The 20,808-nt window shown below is 44.4% G+C and overlaps 2 protein-coding genes across 12 annotated transcripts in view; one reads left to right on the forward strand and one right to left on the reverse strand.

The window, feature by feature from the left end:
• Positions 1–20,808, reverse strand: part of LOC107270016 — a 120,567-nt gene that overhangs the window by 85,360 nt on the left and 14,399 nt on the right. The gene's annotated exons all lie outside the window — the stretch shown is intronic.
• Positions 1–20,808, forward strand: part of LOC107270006 (alpha-mannosidase 2) — a 96,247-nt gene that overhangs the window by 66,651 nt on the left and 8,788 nt on the right. For all 9 annotated transcript variants that reach the window (XM_025087491.1, XM_015744597.2, XM_025087489.1 and 6 more), the window contains 3 exons: positions 4,282–4,374; positions 14,208–14,380; positions 15,434–15,567. In XM_025087491.1, the coding sequence (XP_024943259.1) occupies positions 4,282–4,374; positions 14,208–14,380; positions 15,434–15,567 (400 nt within the window). The remainder of the gene's footprint in view (positions 1–4,281; positions 4,375–14,207; positions 14,381–15,433; positions 15,568–20,808) is intronic.

The following is a 20,808-nucleotide window of genomic DNA, read 5'->3' on the forward strand; positions in this document are numbered from 1 at the left end:
CCCCCCCCCCCTATTCCCCGGCGTGAAGTTCCTCGCAATTGTCTTCGCCAAGGGTGTCTCCTGTCGCATCGAACCACGTGGAAGACAATGAGTCCAGGAGCCCCAAGTATCGAGTCGCCGAGCTAAAGTTTCCTCGGTGCGAATGGACGGATAACGATAATCGTGATAATTTCCATAGGGCAGGGTTATCGGGTGAAAGGTGATCGTTCATTAGCGAAACGTCGTTACGAGCCCGAGACACGTCGACGTTGCGGGATGAATGCCATAAGGGAAATAAAGGACCCGCTACAACAGCCAGCAGCACCACCCACCACCCACTTGCCGCCGCCATCATCGCCAACACACACGCCGGATGGAAGCCAGAAGGGAAGCTAAAGGGAACACATGGGAAAATCAATACGCGATACACGCTCTCGAACTAGTCCTAGAGAACACTCGGAAATTCATAGTGATTACTGTCAATGGTAATCACGAGAACTGCGGAGTAATTGTCCTCGAGGTATGCATACCTGTCCATCAGCCTAATTACGAGACAACCTTGGCTCCCGTGTAGCCGCGAAATTTCTCTGGCCCATCTCGATATCGAACTCACGATGCTCCAGCGTGTATACAGAGGAATTTAGACTATGGTCCTCCTGCAATTACTTTATGTATATTGGATACGGTAGACACGGCGGATTCGCATTTCGACCGGATGATCGTATCCCCGAGGGATCTTGGTCCATTCTTAGCTGCCTTGTTTAACATCTTCGGTTATAGCTTTTGCTTATCATGGATTTCATCTTTCCGCGCTCTCCGATCCATGAATTCGTGGGTCTTCTGTCAACGTTTAATTTCGATTTGGTCCACGAGGATCGAGTGAGGCTTTTGAAGCATCCGTCCCATCCGCCCAACCGTGGAACCCATCTATCCATCGATATCCATTGATGCGTCGATCGGTCCAAGTATCCAGCATCCTGCTGGCATTAAGCTCACCGGAAACGTTGGGGAACCTCTTCGCACCCAATTAGAGCACGCTCCGGTGGTGGTTCGTGCATTATACAGAGGTGAGGTTAGGTCGGGTCAGGCTGGGCCTGGACGCGGCACAGTCGCAAAAGCCCGGTCCTTCCCGATTCTCGTGACCGGATTTAGAGATTCGCGAAATCGCGAGTTCTGCGGGTAATCATTCTTAATTTGTCACGGACGAGATACTTGGGATGGAGGCGGAAGAAGAAAGGGCGGACAAAAAATGAAAAAAGAAAAAAAGGGATATCGGACGTGACTCGTTCGGCAATTGGGGTGGTTTTTGGGAAACGGAGCGAGGGATCACGTTCGTACTAGATGGGGGTGGGGGTGGGGGGTGAATAAATTATAGCAACGTATTAGCAGAGTCGAGTCTTTGCGAATTGTGGAAAAGAGGAAAAATTTTCCAAGATTTTCCTTCACCACGTCTTTTTCGACTGCCGTCGTAATTTCGCGAATCTACCACGATAACCTCTTTATATTTATCTAAACCTTAAGAACCCGTTCACAGCATCCTTACTGACCTTACCTACAAAATGGGAATACCTAATACCCAAGCACCCCTATATTTTCGCGGGTGAGAGAAAATTGAAGTAAATAAAAAAAAAATATTTTAAGGGTAAAATAATTTTTTTTTACAAATTAAAAAAAAATTTTCTCGAGTTGTACATTCTTCGCCGTGTACGTATAGTTGTGTGAAAATTTTGCGATCAAAAAAATTTCTCCCAACTCCTCCCGTGTTAAACGAAATCTTCAACCCTTTCTTGTTTTCGCCACAGCTGGTCGCCCTTTAAAAATTTTAAACACCGATTTATCAGTCGTTGCGTGTTCTTTGCGAAGGTCGTTTAGTTCGGTGATACAAAAGACCTTGAGTGTCTAACCTAGTCGGAGATCCCAGACTTCGGTCTATAGACTCTACGATCCTCGAGGAATCGTAGGTAAAAAAGTCCTGAACGTTCCCAGACCTGAAGCAGACTTGCTATTCGCCAGAAGTTCGATCCTCTACGCCTTCGCATGTGTTTCCATAACATTTCGCTCCTCCAGACTATAAATCATAGCTACTCCATATATCCCTCCTTCTTACCCCTTAGCCAATCTCTCTTTATCTCTCACTCCCACGCTCTAGCCACGTTCTAAACATTCCCAGCCGCCCTTTAACATTCAGCAAAGTCGAGTAGCTGCACCCTCCCCGCAGGGTGGCAACCCCCATCGCGAAGATAATGGCATTCGAATTGTGATCGTTCCGCCATTTTGAACGGATCTCGACGTTAAAAAAATTTGGAATTTTTTTTTTTCAAATTCCAACAAAAATTACTCTCGCAATTTTCAATCAGTATATCCCTTTCGTCCATCCGTAAAATAACGGGTGACATTTTCATTTTCATAATTTTTCACATTTTTCATTCCTAAGCAATTCCCATGACGTCCCATGACGACCGAGCCTTGAGCGTCCGCTTATATGCGAGGTACACACGTGCTACCGGTTACGTTCACGTGTGTTCCCAAATATTTGACCGTCAGCACGTTCTTTGCCGAGAGCGACTGCAGCGGCTCCAAGCCGAAGCTGCGATCTGGGATGCTGATGCGAAAATTGGATTATCAATGACACGTGAATTTACGAGGAACTCGAGAAGGGTGTCACTTTCAATTCATATATATACGTACATATATATACCAATGGAATTTTCAGTCCGCGAGGAAACTCGTACCAACAGTATACAGTGATTTTGATTGAGGATTACCAACCACGCGCTAGTACCGTAACGATTAGATGATTTCCATAAACCACAGTACGGTATAGTAAGGTAAATATGTACTATAGTATACATGAGTATACTAAAATGAATATACATGTAATAGCGTAAATATAAAAAATTGTATTTACCGTAGGCTATATATATATATGTGTAGGTATATAAATTACGTGTAAATAGATCCAGTAAGAAAGTTCACCCAAAACTGTACAACCAAGTTCGTAAAAACTATCAGACGTAAAAAGTTATAAGCGTACATTCGTATTTACCGCGCAATTATCCGCGTTCCGAAAATAGTGAGTGGCGCCTCTGGCGGATAAACGGTTGGCCAAATAATCTCAGTAACTTTCTTTTTTTTTTTTTTTTTTTTTTTTTTTTTTTTTTTTTTTTTTTTTTTTTTTTTTTTTTTTTTTTTTTTTTCTTGGCCAGACTTAGTACTCGGCGCTCGCTCGAGGGTAAACGATCCACCATACGGATTGATCATCCCCAAGACCCCCCCACCGCCCCCCGCACCTGGCGAATTAGGCTGGATCTTTCCGGAGCTGAACTTGTTTTTTTTTCTTCTGGTTTTCTGGCCTTCCTGCTTGCGAGAATGATACGTGAGACTTTTTCCAAATCTACGTGTATATATATACACAGGTACATATAGGTACTCTCGCCATTTCCCTTAGGAACAAGGACCCGACTTGATGAATCGAAACTTTATTGCGAACGATACAATCTTTATTTGTGTACATAAAAAGGAATGTTCGAGACGATAATTTCGTGACGTCAATTTTTCAAGATATTCTTTTTATGTCTTTCACGTTCCCGACCATTTGAATAATATCTTTTTCATTGTGAATTTGGAAAATTTTTTTTGTTTTTTTTTTTTCAAGTCAAACGAAATCCTTCGTTATCCTTTCGATTGCTTCGTCCGTCTTGTATTCGAGGCAATTTCCCGGACTGATCAATTGCCGTCCGGGGATTCCCATAGGAATACCCACGCACCGTCGCGAATCGAACAAAACGTCTTTGCGTCCGGTAACCGAAGTGAAGTTGGCCGCGTGTGGTAAATGAATTTATAAACATTTTATAGGTAGCTCGAGAGGTTGAACACGCGGTGGTTTATTCAGAAGTATTTACTTGGCTCGTAATCAATGTGCTTATCTGGATAAATATATAGGTATACTTGTTACGTAATACTTGTAACTATATATATCGTCCGAGTACATATAGGTATATATGGATATATATAAACCAGGTTCATAAGCTCTCCCGTATATTCAAGCCTGATAGGAGATTTCGATAGGGGAGTCCAAGTGCCTTCCTGATCGTTAACCTCGGTCAGTGTCGATCTGGGACTTTCAATATTGTTTATATATGCGTTGTGTGTATGGTTATGTAGCCTTGTAAAGGCAAGGCGATTTTTAACGTAGTAACTTCTTACCGAAGGGTTCCAGAAAGGTAGACCTAAGGGCTGACCCTTATGGCTGAGGTCTGTGCATAACGAGACTAACTCTACGCCATTTTATTACTGTTGCAGCCATCTTGGATGCGCACTAGAGAATACTGGGACGACAGCTTCGAGTCGAGATACGCTGAACTCAGTAAGGATCCCACGAGGCCGTCGCTCAAGGTAAGGCAGCGGGTTCTTATGTATACATATTTGTATAACGCATAACTAGTATATACTTGACGTATATGCTAAAGTGTATCGTGTGTGCTCGAGATAGACTTGTGATCGAAAAAAGTATATTTTACGTGATGGGCCATTAATCTTGCTCGTGCTTTGAAAACTGGGAATGAGACTTAGGTGGATGTGCGCTGAGTGGCGTGTCGGGTGCTGTCATCTATGAGAGGAACCTTCAAAGCTTCTATCGACTGAGTAGATTTTAGCTCGCGTCGCTGCTATGCGTACTTGGCCTAATGGGGAGTAGCGAGTAAACGGATACGAATTTTGAAATCGAAGAAAAATCTTGGCGGACGGTTGAGGGTTAACGAGGAAAATAAAAAAAAAAAAAAAAAAGTAAATTCGTCAAAATTATCACGGGTAAAAATATTTTGTCTGAAATTTTTATTCAGTGATTCTGGAACAGTGTAAACTCGAACGCCGGGTAAGAATCCGTAGCTCGTAATAAAATAGTAAAATTGCTATACGGGATAGGTTGAATAAGTAATATCGTATATTCGATTGCCGGCAGTGACGCAATAACCGCCAAAGTGGATAGTTCGATGGATATAGATATACGTGCGCGAGAGATAAATCGAATAACGAGAGAAATGGACAGTCGCCGGTGAAACTAGTGCGATAAATATTTTCCCGAGAAATTCGCAAAGTTCGCGATCCTCGCGTCGATCCGCTGTTCCTCTTTTACGTCGAAGCCGTCTAGTCGCTCGGTCCGCAAATCGCATTACAGCCAAAGTTTCCTTTCCAATGGCCGGAAGTAACGGACTCGCGTTCCCAGGACTCCTGGGGATCCTTCGATTTCGCCAGAATTTATCCCACTTTTTTTTCTCATACAGTCCAATCGCTTTTAGTTCGCTGACCAAAAAATCATAATGTTTTTTTTTGAACTCTCGTGAGAATCAAGTAGATCCTATCACGTTACCCCCAGCTTACCCCATCGTCCCTTTCTCGCTGGTGCGACAAGGTGCAGACCTGGTCTAGGACCTGGTCTAGCTCCCCAGACCTAGGCCAAGGACCTCAGATGATGGGTCTCCAGAATATCAGATAATACCCCGAGAAACTAGGTCGGTATGTTGCGCAATTAGATCCCGGGATGAGATCTTAACTTTCTGAAGAGTTTGCAAGTAGGATACTCGAAGAGAGCCCATGCTGGTCCATGCTGATCCGGAAGAGGTCAAGTGGTCGTCCTTGAAGAAAATACCTCGAGCACGACCCTTGTCTTCATTTTCAAAGAATATTTTCCCTCGGGTTCGAATGGGTATGAATGGGCTGGACCAGAAGAGCTAGATCGGTTCGCTGATAGGGTCTTTGGCTGCTAAAACGGATATTGGTACCAGTTCTTCTTCGAGACCGAGTTCCTTGAGGTGAAGTTTCGCGAGAGCATTCCTTAGGCGAGTTCCATTATCCGCAGCCATGGGAAATATCCGAAAAATGTCCTGAGCATTTCCGCCGGATGCCGAAGGCTGGACGAGGACGGGTAGGAAGCAGCAACCTTAGAGAAAGAGAGAGCCCCCATCATCTCCCGGGTGAACGGTATGATAAAACGTGCTGGAGACGAAGCTCGGAATGAGGGAGCCCAGGGGAATTCGAAGGGCGAAGGGCGGAGGGACCTTCCGGGATTGCCGCAGGGTACGGCCCTGTACGTGACCTCCTCATCGTGTCAGCGGCTTGAGAGCTCATTCGCTAGGAAAAGAATGTTAAACACGTCGCATACGTGGAAAACTCGAATCCTGAGATCGTAGCTCGAACTAGCCAGAGAATTTTCCATTTTCATTCTCCCTGGATTAGGTGCCCCCGCGCCTCTGGCTTCGTTCGCCTCATATTTCATACTATTCGTGAGACATCAGCCGAAGATCCTTGGGTTATCTAGAGAGAATGATAAAACGTGACGCGTGTTTTTTGAGGTGGAAATTTTTTTTTCTTTTCAGATAATTTTATCTCCTATCGAGATAAGATGGTATTATCTATTCGATATCAGATATCTAGGCTGGTAGCACGTACTGGATAGTCTGGAGGATGTTACGTGTGAGCTCGGCCGAGCGTGGCCCAACAGTGGCCGACCGGTAATTATCGTTATCGAGACCTCGATCATTCTGTTTTCCAATTTTCCGCCTGCACGTTTCCCCACTGCGGCTCAACTTGAGCGCGTGAGCTGCAAGCTTTATAGCCGAGGAAGAGGCCGCAGCGAGCTTAGCCTGTGCTCCGGGACACGTGGTGGGGCTGGTTTCCGTAAGACGGGCGAAGAGGAAAAAAAAAAGTACCTGGAGAAATTGGGGGATAGGATCTTTCGCTACCGGGAAGATTAAGAAGCTTTATTCTCTCTTGGTAAGCTCGAAAACATTTGGAGCTTAACGTGTAACTCGCGCTGCTGATTCGTCGAAAGGTCGGAAGGCCAAAGGCTTTGCCGAGGCCGAACGCCGGTTTCCCGGCTCGCGAATCTAGTCGGACTTCAAGATTTCGAGGTTAGGAACGCAAAGATAGGAAATAATTTTTTTAATTATTCACCGGGGTCTTTATTTATTTCATTTATTTTTTACTGATAAATTTAAACACTCCAACCCTCATATTAACCCTCGTCAGTGTAACTAAGACTGTCTGCTGCCATATGTTTACGATCGTTTGACATCTGTCAGTTTACCTCGAGCCGCTATTAACCCTGGCTGTCAAAAACACCAATTCACACACGTCACCCGACTAATAAGCCCAGCGGAAAAGCAGCAGCATCCATTGAAGTACGAAAAGATGGGAGACTGGTTAGACTGAATGGGCCTCTGGTATTTTTATAAATTTGAAAAATCCTTTTGTTCCTATTTCAACCTTTTTTTTTTTTTACGTATTCGACTACAAAAATTTCACAATCATCCGATGAAGCGACGAAACTTCGAAAACGGACCCGGAAGTATCAAGCGAGTATCGAAGTAACGGGATCCGTCACGTTTGAAATCAAAACGGCCATTTTTGACTTTGACCTGGCTGCCAGTAAAGGGACCGTCGTGTCTCGCCTCGTTGCAAATCGAGTTTGACAGGTTTGACAATGGAAGATCGTCATGGGCCATTGTTGCCAGATACAATGGAGCCCGACGGCGTGTTCCGAAAGACGAGCAACAATTATGCCGGCTTGCGAACTTGAATTTCGAACAGGACGCAGCCAGGAATCGAGGCCGCGGAGCGCTCGTGCCGCGGCTGATGATAGTTTCGGATTGGGTCAGGTCAGGTTGGGTTGGGTCGGCCAGGCGTCTAAGCACCCTAGCTACGTGGGTACAGAGCGACCTAACCTTCCAGTCAAATAATACTTATCTGCTGGAAGTAATGTCTCCTCGTTAAACGCAGCTGACTCTTGTCTAACTGTGCTTTTACTCTCGACCCTATAATCTTTATCATTTTTCTTTTTACTTTATCACCAAACTATTACGAAATTTTTTTTTTACTTTTATATCAACCATGAAATATTTAATTTCGCGTATCCTCCTGGAAGCGTGGTCCTATGTTTTATAGAGATACAATTTTTTTTTTCATGTAAAACTGTTGCTTCTGGGTAAGTAGCTAGAGAGAAATTTTTTTCGTACGAGAATGTAGGGACCATTATTTTTTTTTTCAAAAATGAATTTTTATCACACGCTCCAAATTGCCCTTCTAACAAGATCCTCGTGTAAATTTCAAGGAATATTATTTCTTATGGCTCTGTCAGGAGGGAGCAGAAATATAGGAATGTTGTAGCAGGCTAACAGTGCTGCGAATATGGCACACTATCCCCTTGTTAAGGGAGAATCGGAGAATATTGGCGTGTTTATGCCCGAGGACGGAAAGATCCTACGGAAGGGAATCAGATTGCCGAACGCCGTCGCTGCCTGGTGGCGTCGTCGTTCTCAATCCGAGCGAAAAAGCGTACGTTCTCGATTATTACAAAGCAGCAGTGGTTCTCAATTTTATTTTCACCGTGATACTCGTCAACTTATCCAAGCGCAAAAGTCGTGCGACGTGAGTGGCGATGCTGGAAAGAGAAAAATGGGCTGGAGGTGAATTTTGGAAATTTTTTGGAAATTTTTTCGAAATTTTTCATATATCAATGAAATTTCTTTATAATCAAATTTGCAAACCGCTGGGGACTCCGAGAAACTATTTTGCGGATAAACGAGAGTCGCGGTATCGCCGAGAAGGAATTCGGCATCGTGACCGCGATTAATCGAGTCGTTATTAAATTTATGCATCCACGGAATCTGACGGCACTTGTGGAATTTCTGTTGCCTATAGTCTATCCCTGAAATTGCGCTTCGTGAATATCACAGAAACCAACCCCCTTAATACTATCTCCTCGTTTATCTCGTTCTCCGCTTTAATGATACTCCTCGCGCGATTTTCAAATCTCCCGCGCTTCCTCTTGATTGTGGTTTAAGCCGCTCAGAGCCTCTTCGTTTTATTACCACAATTTCTATAGGTCTTGCGCTTTCGCCTTGTACCGCTTTTAGTTTCCTGTTTTTCCGTGCTCAAAGTTTTCACATACAATATACGTATCCGCTGTGTATATATATAATATCGTAATAACAATGAATTTCCGTACCTAATTCGCTAACGATTATTTCTCTCCGAAACGTCCATGAGCCACCGATTAGCTCCGATCCTCTTCGAATCTTCCGGACCGAGCTCCGCTGGCGCGTAAGATCAATATCAATCGAAAGTTAATGGCGAAGGAATTACCGGACACCGTGCATTATTAAGATCTTGGGGCCCTGCCCGATCCACTTTCGTCGTTCCTCCTTTTTACTAACCGCCACGAGCCTGCGGCGGAAACTTTCCGAACTATACTTAAACTTAACGGCTTTTCTTTATCGGGATACGAGAGCGTGGATACATTTCTTCTTGAACCCTATTCCTTTTTTTTATCCTCTCCCTGTATTATCGTTTGGTTTCTCTCTGTCCTTTCTTTTTTCTTTTCCTTTTTCCTTCCCTCCCTTCGTTCCCCGATACTTCGTGCTTAGGTTTCGTTGCCGAGTTTCGGGAATGTTCGATCGCGCGGAAGGAGCGATTTTGCCAGACGAGTTATCTTGGCTTATGAGTAATCGTCTTTCTCGACTTGGCGCAGGCCTACGGTGGGCCGATGTAAACTAGGAAAATTACAAGAGGGGAAACCTAGCGGTAAGGATGCCAGAGGAAATGACAAGGGAAATAGGAGTCGCGCGAGAATAATTAACGTAGCGTGACCCGCCATCTTGTTTTACGGAAAGAAAAAAACTTTCCTACTCCACGTGCTATTCCGATTGCTTTGCTGTCCTTCATAAATATCTCAAGCAGATCGTTCTTCTTCGTGCATGTTCGTACGATCTCGTGACACGAAATCCTACGATATCCATTACTGTATATATATATGCACGATACGAATATATATATATATATATATATATATATATATATATATATATATATATATATATATATATATATATATATATATATATATATATATATATATATATATATATATATATATATATATATATATATATATATATATATATATATATATATATATATATATATATATATATATATATATATATATATATATATATATATATATATATATCTTGCATGAAAACGTATCTCTATTTATTACAGGCCATGACTGTTTAGGTATATGACCGCATTCAACCTAGACTATAGCAAAAGACATCGGATAGTCTTTACAATAATTTCCACACGAGTTATCACGCATCCCCTGTCCTCCTACCAACCTTGTTTTTCTCTTTCACTCTCCCATGATTCTCCCGTTCGTTCTCTCTTATCACTCCCCCCTTTGTAAAATCTTCTCATCGCTCGGAACCTTCTAGAACGTTCTAGTGCTTTACGAGGTCGACTCTCGCGTGAGACGCATTTACGAGGAGGCGCGCAGGGGTCGTTTGCCCCGGTAGCCCTCAGGACTTTCAGGACTCGTAGAACTCACAAGAATATTTATAATACTGAAGGATACCTTATGTCACGTTCCTCCTGCTTTGGATGAGAAACCGACTGGGGAGGCGCTAGCGACGCCGAGCGTCGCTCTATCCGGTACAAGCAAGACTCGTTGACTCTCGAGTGCACTCTAGACTAATTTCAAGATGGCTTCCGTGACGTTTCAAGAATTTTATATTCCTCCACTTCCATATATTAATTAAGCCAACTATTTGCACGAGGGTTTAACTGTAGCCGAGTAGCTTGTCGATTACTTTTTATCTATTGAATGGTATATATCTCAGTATCCAGAATGGACCATTCAATTTTTTCGATCTTGAGATAAAACGTCCTTCTGAGACTGAAACCCATGAAAATGAGATTATAGAATAAGGGTGTTTGAGGGCTTCGCTTATTTGATGTTGACCTCGAGTATTTACGAGAGTCTCAAAGTGTCTTTCTCTCTCTCTCTCCCTTCACCTATCACTCTGTCTTTCAAATCTCTATCGTCTCAACCTTCGAGAACGATTCCCTTAGAGATTCCACGTAAAGATTATCAAAAAGAAGCTGCGTAGGCAAATAGATGGTTACATCCAACGTGGCGTGGCTCGGATCTTTGAATACCCTTTGAATCATCTTAAATGAACTCGAGCTTTTTGTGACTTTGAAAAAAAAAAAATTTTGTCACATATCCATAACATCTCCTGTACATGTTTAATCCGCGTCCACGGTGACGCACGGTTTGCATAACCTAAATGCAAATATTTGCATTCGACCCAGAGTGCAGTTCCTCTTTGTGTTTCCCGCGTAAGAAATGGATCTGGCGACTATCCTCAAGGCTGCTTCTCGACTCTCGACCCAAGGATTACATAAAAGACGGGATATTACGGTGCGAGCGCGAACCAAAGTGCTCTCGTTCATGCGGCGGCTAAAGGAGCACAGGATTTTCCCGGTCACAAAGGATCCTGGTAGCAGCGCTTTGCGCCTCGACTTCCGTCCTTCGAACATACATTTTACCCTCATACTGGATATCTCGTGCTATCCCATTGACGAGTTTGTTATCATTATTAGATCCCCTCGACTGTATGGAAAAAGAAGAAAAAGAATCCTAACTTCTTAAATAGTACAAGGGAGATTTCATCCCCTATGCTTTTCACTTTTCTCCTTTCCTCGGCCGACTCCTCGGGGCGAACTTGTCTCGCAGATCGATGAGTGATGTTTGCGAAAAAAAAAAGAAGTAAAATATGTGCGGGAACAAACAACAGGGTAAAGTTTTAAGGGGTTTCTCGAACATTCGCGACTTACGAGTCGAAAAAGACGTAAAACCAAAATCCCTGAGGCGCCCCGAGTCCTGCATTGGAAACCCGTGTACGGTCTATAAATATTTTTTTCCCTGTTCCTCGCAAATAATCATCCACCTGTCAAAATAATATTCGGTGTAGATGGAAATACGTTTGAAGCAAAAAAATATATGACGCACCGGATAAAAGATTTGAATCTGAAGTAGACTCCATAAATGTTCCCGAGGAGCTATCACACGAGAAATCCTTTTAAGGGTGTAATTCAAGTTGATAAATTTCCGAGCTTATCTCCATGGTTAAACATTAGGATGATCCGCATCCGAGGAGCAATTCAAATTTAGTCAGGCGCAAGTACCTAGGTACCTAGTAAGGATACGTATAGAAGAAAGCCATGGATAAGTTGAAGGAGGGAGAAGGTAGCCTGAAAGAGGGTTCAGGGTAATAGGGTGAAGGTTGTGTGTGTTCGATCTAAGGGTGAGTCCTAGTCGTAGGCAGGTGAAGGGATAGGGAGTACCAGGGCCGTATTAAAGGGGTTCAGTACCTATGGCAAGGATACGAATAAGAGAAAGCCATGAAGAAGTTGAAGGAGGGAGAAGTTAGCCTGAAAGATAATTCAGGGAAACACGGTGAAGGTTGTGTGTTTGATCTAAGGGTGAATCCTAGTCGTTGGCAGGTGAAGGGATAGGGAGTACCAGGGCCGTATTAAAGGGGTTCAGTACCTATGGCAAGGATACGAATAAGAGAAAGCCATGAAGAAGTTGAAGGAGGGAGAAGGTAGCCTGAAAGAGGGTTCAGGGTAATAGGGTGAAGGTTGTGTGTGTTCGATCTAAGAGTGAGTCCTAGTCGTAGGCAGGTGAAGGGATAGGGAGTACCAGGGCCGTATTAAAGGGGTTCAGTACCTATGGCAAGGATACGAATAAGAGAAAGCCATGAAGAAGTTGAAGGAGGGAGAAGGTAGCCTGAAAGAGGGTTCAGGGTAATAGGGTGAAGGTTGTGTGTGTTCGATCTAAGAGTGAGTCCTAGTCGTAGGCAGGTGAAGGGATAGGGAGTACCAGGGCCGTATTAAAGGGGTTCAGTACCTATGGCAAGGATACGAATAAGAGAAAGCCATGAAGAAGTTGAAGGAGGGAGAAGGTAGCCTGAAAGAGAATTCAGGGAAACAGGGTGAAGGTTGTGTGTTTGATCTAAGGGTGAGTCCTAGTCGTAGGCAGGTGAAGGGATACCGAGTACCAGGGGTGTATCAAAGGGGTCCAGTACCTAAGCGCAGTTTCATGCATATCAATAAGGTTCTGTCGGAGCTTGAACCTTCATCCGTTCCCGTTTCCAACTTTGGCTTAGCTTTCACGCGCAGCCTCTTCCACCCTCTAATTAACGCGAGACGCGAGCGACGTTCGTGCGGGCATTCATTAAAATTCTACAGGGTGTTTACGTGCTTTTTAACCGATGACCACCATCCCCGACTACCCTTATACTTCGATCACCACTTTTCCTATACTTTCTCATCTGCCGGATTTCCACCCCCTTTGCAACGTCGAGCCAGCTGGCCCGTCGTTCCAGAGCCCAAATCCAATAGCTTCGTCTCGTACGACCCTTAATTTTCATCCCTCTATCGAGGCAAAAGGAGCATCGGCGAACCAACCCCCGACAGGCTCTCTATTACGAACTACCTATCACGGCTTAACGTGCCATTGGCTTTCCATATGCTGATTACCAGTGGACGAATATATCGCCTTTGCGACAGCGACGCTCAACCCTTAAAAAAAATTATTTTGATTTTTACCCCTATTGCCATAGCAACGATCAACGTAAGCCTATGGCCAGTGCTAATTTATTCATCTCGCACGGGGGGGCATGCTTTACGAACACCGTAGAGAGGAAATAATAAAAGCCGGGTTTACAATGTAAATATACAAGCTCGTAACTAGATGCAATAATAAACGGGTGTTTTTTTTTCTCTAGTTTTCATTGGCGCTCGAAAGCGACGCGCAATGCGCCCTTTGTACAGTCGTGAATTTTTACGGTCTGCGTTCACTCGCGGCGAGCTAAAGTCACGGAGTCACAATCGGGGGTCACCGGTGAGAGCCGCTGATCTTTACGAGGCACAACGCCGGCGCAACGCCAAAGCACATTGTTAGCGGGAATCGCAACGGCTAAACATGGACCACGTAGATACGAGACACGTAGCGGGATTTCACAAAATTACCAATCGGCCATCCAGAGACTCTATTTACACTGTTTCCGGATTTCTCTGTGTATTATCACGAATATCGATGATATCAAATCAAATGAGGACAGTACAATTAAAATTACCCGGAGGTCATAGTTCAGCTCTTCACACGGCAAATTGCTTTTTCGAAGCTTCCCGATAATTTCCTTCACTAGAGATTATAGGACGGTAGAGTGAACGAATATTGCAATGTATTTTTTTCATCGACCCCTCTAATCTTAATGTTCCGTATACTCGAGTACACTGGAAAATACGCTGATCGGTCCAGTGTTAAATTTATATGGAAAATTGATTTTGGTTAATAATCTTCTTTTTTTTCTCTGTTTTAGGTTATTCTCGTACCGCACAGTCACACTGATCCGGGATGGCTTAAGACCTTCGAGCAATACTTCCACAGCTCCACCAGGGGTATTCTGAACAACATGGTCACGAAGCTCCAGCAGTTGCCGAACATGACCTTCATCTGGAGCGAAGTCTCGTTCTTATCACTCTGGTGGGAGAGGTACAGCATCCGAACAATTAATCCAATCTCGAGATCCCTCTCGCTTCCCACTTTGGATTCTCTGAGTTCGTACCGAAGTCCTACTTCGGGCTTTTTCTCTATTTCTTTTGACTTTCTACTCGCTTAAGTCAGTCTGGACCCTGCGGGATGCTGGGAAGCGCGTTTGCTGGATCTACTCTCGGGATCTGTATCTCGGACGAGGGACCTTTGTAAAATGAGCCGTCAGGGCCGGTTGAACTTTCACGGAGAAAGTGAGACGACAAGTGACTTGTCTCATTGGAGATGCAGTCGAGCCGAGGGGGTGCTGGAGGGTGGATAAAAAAGGGTGGAGGGTGAAAGGAATGAAAGGGTACGGAAACAAAGGACGGTCGCGTGAAAAGGAAGCCATCCGAGTTGGCCTCGACGCTTCGCTACTCCTGGGAGTGCATAGGATGCAAGTGCACACAAGTGCATGCAAGTGCCACTTCAAAGCATACAGGGAATTTTGCTTTTCAGGAAATAATATGAATATACTATATCTATATATTCAGGAAGTTTTTCTCGCAATTAACGTCCAGTGATGCTGTAAGTTTTTCGTGGACCTTATTTAAAAATCTGAGAAAACGACTGTCCGCTTGTCTTTGAGATGTAGGGGAAGAGATAACAATTTTTTTTTGTAAATCAATGAATTTTTAAAATTTTTACGGAATAAATCGGGCTTTTATTCCGACTGGCTGTTTTTGTATTTTAATGGGTTTCGCTGGTCCATTCGATATGCCGCAGCCTCTTCCAAAGTAAACTGTACGAATTCAATCGGTCCTTTCTACGCGTCACGGAGAAGATTCGAATCTCCAAATTGAAGAGTTTCTTTTCTCTCTTTCTCTTATCCACTCGTTATCTTTACCCTTCTCCATCTATTCTCCTTTCTTGGGAGAAGAGCAGGAGAATTAAATCGAGTGGGAGAGATCCTCGCAGCTTCACTCTGGCCAGTCCTAAGGGACTCTTGGAAGTCCTCCGGAGGATTCGTTCGACCGTACCTTCGATAATTCTCTATCCTCTTCTTTCTCTTTGCAGCGCCCACCCGACGAAGAAGGCGGTCGTCAAGAGGCTCGTCAAGGAGGGTCGTCTCGAAATGACTACGGGAGGCTGGGTAATGACGGATGAAGCCACTTCGCATATATACGCCATGCTGGACCAGCTGATCGAAGGTTAATAATAACTCAGTATTTTTAATCCTTAAAAAGTTTCGCCAGCCTTAATTCAATGAAAAATATTCAATAGGACAGAGAGCGATAGACTCGTACAGATACGGTTAAGGCTGGTAAAGATTTTTCTTAAAAAAAAAATTCACAAGTACCGGGACATTTTTTAAGGACGCAACGAGGCACAAATGCCACCCTTGAGAAACTGGGTGAACACCTTAAGAAAAATGTGATCTTGCCAGGAACGAATAGGAGTTACAACTTGCTCATATAACTCTTGACAAGTAAAATCACTTATCATATTTCAGAGGGATTTTCTCCCGTTTTGCAACTTTCTCTCCGTTTCTCTCTGATCGGCTTTTCTCCCTCCTACCCCCTTCCCGCCCCGCTCTAACCTCTCACAGCGAGTTCTTGTTTCTAGACACTGGCGCCTAAATCGTAGGGGTTGGCTGTACCTGACGTAGGACCAGTTCGTATTTTAAGATAATTTTTTGCAATGAGGATGAAAAGTCGAAATTTGTAAAAATTTAATAAATATCCCAGAGATTTCGGAGGGTTGTAGGCCTATGAGAAAAATTATAGATGAGAATATAGATTCTTATCCTATCGCGAGACATTGTACGGGAAAAGCGTGAAATATACACAAGAACCAGAATATAGTTGTGAGGGGTCGTTCGTGGCTGTCTAGGACACAGGGGGTAGTCTGTTGGAGATTTATTTCACAGAGGGATGAAATGGAACGAATAGAAGTATTCTTAGGGGAATTGAAAGTAATGGCGATGGTCTTATACAAACCACGAGGAATCCCTTTCAGTCCCTACCGGAAATACGAATTAATTTGTTTCTCATGCGATACCCGCCCGAATCCTGTAGCTTCCGTGAAAGCCGCTAGGGGCGCAACCAGGCGTTTAGATGTTGGCCTTCGGGAAGTGCAACCGGGGGGTAGCTACTCGTTCGATACCAACCCCTAACAAATATTTGTATTTCTGCAGCGGGTGCCTTGTCGCTTTCCACCCTGTGCGGACAACTAAGAAAACTACGAAATTTTGATATCTCAGGGCTTTATGCTTCGCGTCCCTTCAACCCTCCTCCACGTTTACGAATAGAAACACAATTTTCTATTTTCACCCTTATTTGGTCATTGGGATATTTTTTCTGAAATTTCTTTTCTATTCTTCTTTTTATCCATCGACGTTTCTTCGCTCGGTATTTCTAGATTCGCGTAATCAACTTCCTCGAACTCGACCTCGAAATTCTCCGCCTCGTTACCAACCCTCTGAATATGCATGATTCTTACTCCCGGCCCCACTGCCACATTCACATCCCTAAACCGGCTGCCTCCTTAACGACAGCTTTCTTGGAAACGCGACCATTTATCATGTTTACACGCGTGCATGGAAATAAGGCGCGTATAAAATTTCAAAAAAAAAAAAAAGAAAAAATAGAAGGCCAACTGTAAAAAGTATCAAGCGTTAAATATTTCCCATGAATTTTCTCCACTTATCAGAAAAAAAAACAACAAAATTTTCTTGAAATACATTCGAAATCCGTAATAATGTTCTGCGAGGGTCGTATCGAGGAGAAAAATCTGCCGTGACAACGAGTCTCGTAAAGTTTTAGGCCTCCCCTCAGGGCCGTAACAAGACGCTGTGGTTTTCCTTCCCACGGTGCCCTCTCGGAAGCTCACGTACCAGCTACTGTACTCCCGACTACTCTGTTCCCCCTTTGAGGGACAAAATATCTCCTCTAACGTTCTTCGAGGATTCTCATATCGGATGCAATTCAAAGCTAATGGGAAGCAGCGAGAAGCTTCGGCAAACCTTGTGGACCAAAGTCCCACCCATCTAATTTGCATTGGAATGGCAAGCGCTATATACCGACCAAATTTCCTCCGGCCTATTTTCCAAATTCAAATTCTCCAACGAGATCGTTTCCGTGCACCGCCATGACACCCTTGGATTGTCTTAGGAAGATATCAAAAACGCTCCTTCTGGTGCATTTTGAGAATTGCGCAAATGTCGCGAACGACCTCTCGCAACTAAAACGTTTATCTTTAACCCGATTAGAGGTTAGGTCGTCGTCGTTTACCACAGCTTCCACGTTTACGTCTTTCGAGCCGCCCCCCCCCCCTCCCGCCTCCCCCGCGGGACAATGACTGCACCTGAATAAAAGGACTCGGTAAAAAGGGAAATACGGCGTGAGGCGTCGGGACGCGCAGCAATTGCAAATGTAATTAAGTCACAAGGGGAAAGCATCGAGTTTGAAGACGCGACGGGGTAGTTTTAATTGTGAGGGGCGACGTCCCGCGGAGGCGAGAAGAAGTCCTCGAGACAATGAGGTGTCGCATTTTTTGCACGCGGGCTCGCCTTTTGTTATTGCTTGAAAATAAAAAAAAAAAAGAAAGAAAGAGAGAGCACAACTTCCGCTTCTTTATTTCTTTCTATTTTTTCTCTCTTTTTTTTTTCACCACCCGTTATACCGGGACACTCACCACTCTCGTCTTCCGCCCTTGCAGCAGCGATAATGTCCGAAGTTAATCAGCCAGCAGAATTACAGGAAAAAGCTGCGAAAGTCTGACAAAATAAAAGAACGAAAGAATTAAAAAAAAAAGAGAGAAAATCACGACCTGACGTCGTCCCAGTGGTAGTTTCTTAATTTATTTTTTATTCCCAACGCAAACAAACCACTTTGATTCTTCCCCAGCATTATTTTCTTTGACTGCCGCTCCTGAGTCCTGTGACTCGTAGGACGCCATACACCGCTCCCTACCTTACCGACAGAGCAGAGCGAGGCGTCCGCCGCTAAATAAAAGAACGCCTACGAGCGAGCTAAATATAAAAAGAGTAGCAAGAGAATGGGGCAGTGGGACACGGACTAGGTAAATGAAATGACCCGACATAAAGTTACGGAAACAAGGTATAACAATGATCCCCCCCGTTATAAACCCGAGCGATTACGAAACCTGGAAAAAGGCAGGAATTCGGCTAAAAGTTAGACCGTGCCCGTAATTCGAGTGGGACTGCTTTGTGTTTCTCGGCTGATTAGATCCGAGGCAATTACCGTCAGATTGGGAAAAGGAGTCGGAAAATCGTGGTAGGTAGTAACCTTAACGAAGTACCTGACCTACATCGAGGAAATTGCCGCCGTCGGCCCGTTGTAAGGTACTTTATTTCGGAAAGCAAGAGGTCGCCTCCCAGGGGCAAGAGGGAAGGAACCCTCCTCTGGAGGCCTGGGGAGGTTCCAGAGTTCTGGATCTCATCGAGGATACGAATAAATGAAAAGACCAAGAAACTCTCTTGGGACGCTCCCCCCTCCCCTGCTACGTCATTCTTATTTCGTTCGATTCCATTCCACCCCCCTGCCTCTTCCACCCATTTCCATTCAGTCCCATTCTAAAGCACTTCTGGACCCCTCCCCCCCCCCTAGTCTCCTCTACCCACCGGATATTCGCGACCGATGCTAATGTCTCTAGTGAAAGACAGTCCTTGTGGTCCTGCGAGATTGAATTTCCTTCGGAGTACACAGGTGTGTATCTCCCGTATGTATACATATACATATATATAGGTATAAAAGGCATTAAAGTAAAACCATATTGACTCCCCCATGGGAAATTACAGCAGTATATTGTATTACTTTGTAGCGATATACCGACTAATATTGCTGTACCGGCATGATGGTCTCTATATGACGTCATACGCGGACTTGGATAAATTATACGTATACACAAGTAACGGTGACCCCGTAGCCCAGTTCGACTGCACCTGCCACCCTTTCGTCGCTCTAGGTCGCCAAAGGGTTACAAATCGTGGCTTCGTTGCCTTTGGGCTAGGTCGGGGTTTCAAGCTGTGCTTATTATCCGCACGAGTGCACGCCGGGTACAGTTATTCGGTGAAAGGAGGAAAAAGAGAAGGACGCTCGCGCGGGAGGAGCCAGGGAATGTTGATACTGACAAAGTAATGGTTACGTCATCGCGAAATACATATTTCATCCGGACATCCGTATTTATGCGGGAACATCGATATGACGTAACACAGGGGGAAAAAAAAGGAAGAGAAAAAGCTACTAACGTGGAAGATAAAAATATTCGTATCTCTTAGTGGAGCATATGTAATCTTGTGACTGAAATTTTTTGATATCGGTCCATTGATCTGTGAAACGTCATGCTCGAGGAGTATCGTTATCGTTCTATGAGTTATTCTTTAAGATTTCATCCGAGTTACCGATCTGAGTGGCTTTACAAAATTTTTTGCTCCTACGATGATATTTGGATGATTTTATTTTTTTTTTTTTTTTTTCTTACAGCATCCACCTAGAAGAAATTGTGAGATTTTTGGTGGACGTAGTAACGAGTGGGTTAGTGACGTCACGAGCGTAGGGATCAAGTCCATCCTGCGATCGTCATTGCGGCCCCCGATGGGCGTCTGCTGTATTAGGGCTCGGCCGAGTATGGGAATCGACCTGATCGTTAGGAACTCCCGGGGATAATCGTGTAGTTGATGTCCAACCGTGTAGACCCCATCGCAGGTTATATCGAGCAAGATTAGCCGAGGCTCCTTCGTCTCGGCTTACAGCGCCGTATCGTGGCCGCGCCTGCAACTATACTTTCCCACGGATTAGCCGATAACGAATAGCGTCGCAGAGCCAAGCGCCTCTCTGTCGCACCGATTCGTAAAATCCCGTCCCTGTCGCTGGAAATCTCACTCGTATACCGATCGCGAGTAATTTTCGAGAAATTACGCGAAATAATATTTCGCGATTTATATCGAAAATTTATCGGACAGATCGATACTTGAAATTTGAAGAAAAGTAAGACCCTGTATCATCCCCTTAAATCCAAACCACACGAATACCCATAATTGACTCTTGCTTTGCTACCCCCTACCTCCAGTACACGTGTAACCATATGGAAGAAGCAGGTAACTGAAATAAGGGTTGTTGAGTCCATATGGGTTTCAAGGGTCTGTTGGTAAATTTGGTCATTGATTCAGCCTGCTGGTTTCTAATAGCCAAAGTTCGATCGCGTTGTTCAAAACTGTGTGAGTTGTCACGTGTATGCGCTGTGGCATGTGTGCTTGGGGGTGGGGGTGGGAGGGGGCGTAGAGCGTTACTCCTCTAACCATAGCTGGGAAAATGTAGGTATTATGGAATTATTACGGTTTAGGTGAAAAGCGCTTCCTTCATTCTGAAGAACCCTTATACACGGTGCCCCGATATTACCCCCTTCGACCCCCCCCCCCCCCCCCCCCC

This window comes from Cephus cinctus, unplaced genomic scaffold (genome assembly GCF_000341935.2).
Source record: "Cephus cinctus unplaced genomic scaffold, Ccin1 Ccin1_scaffold0696, whole genome shotgun sequence".
Lineage (NCBI taxonomy): Eukaryota > Metazoa > Arthropoda > Insecta > Hymenoptera > Cephidae > Cephus > Cephus cinctus.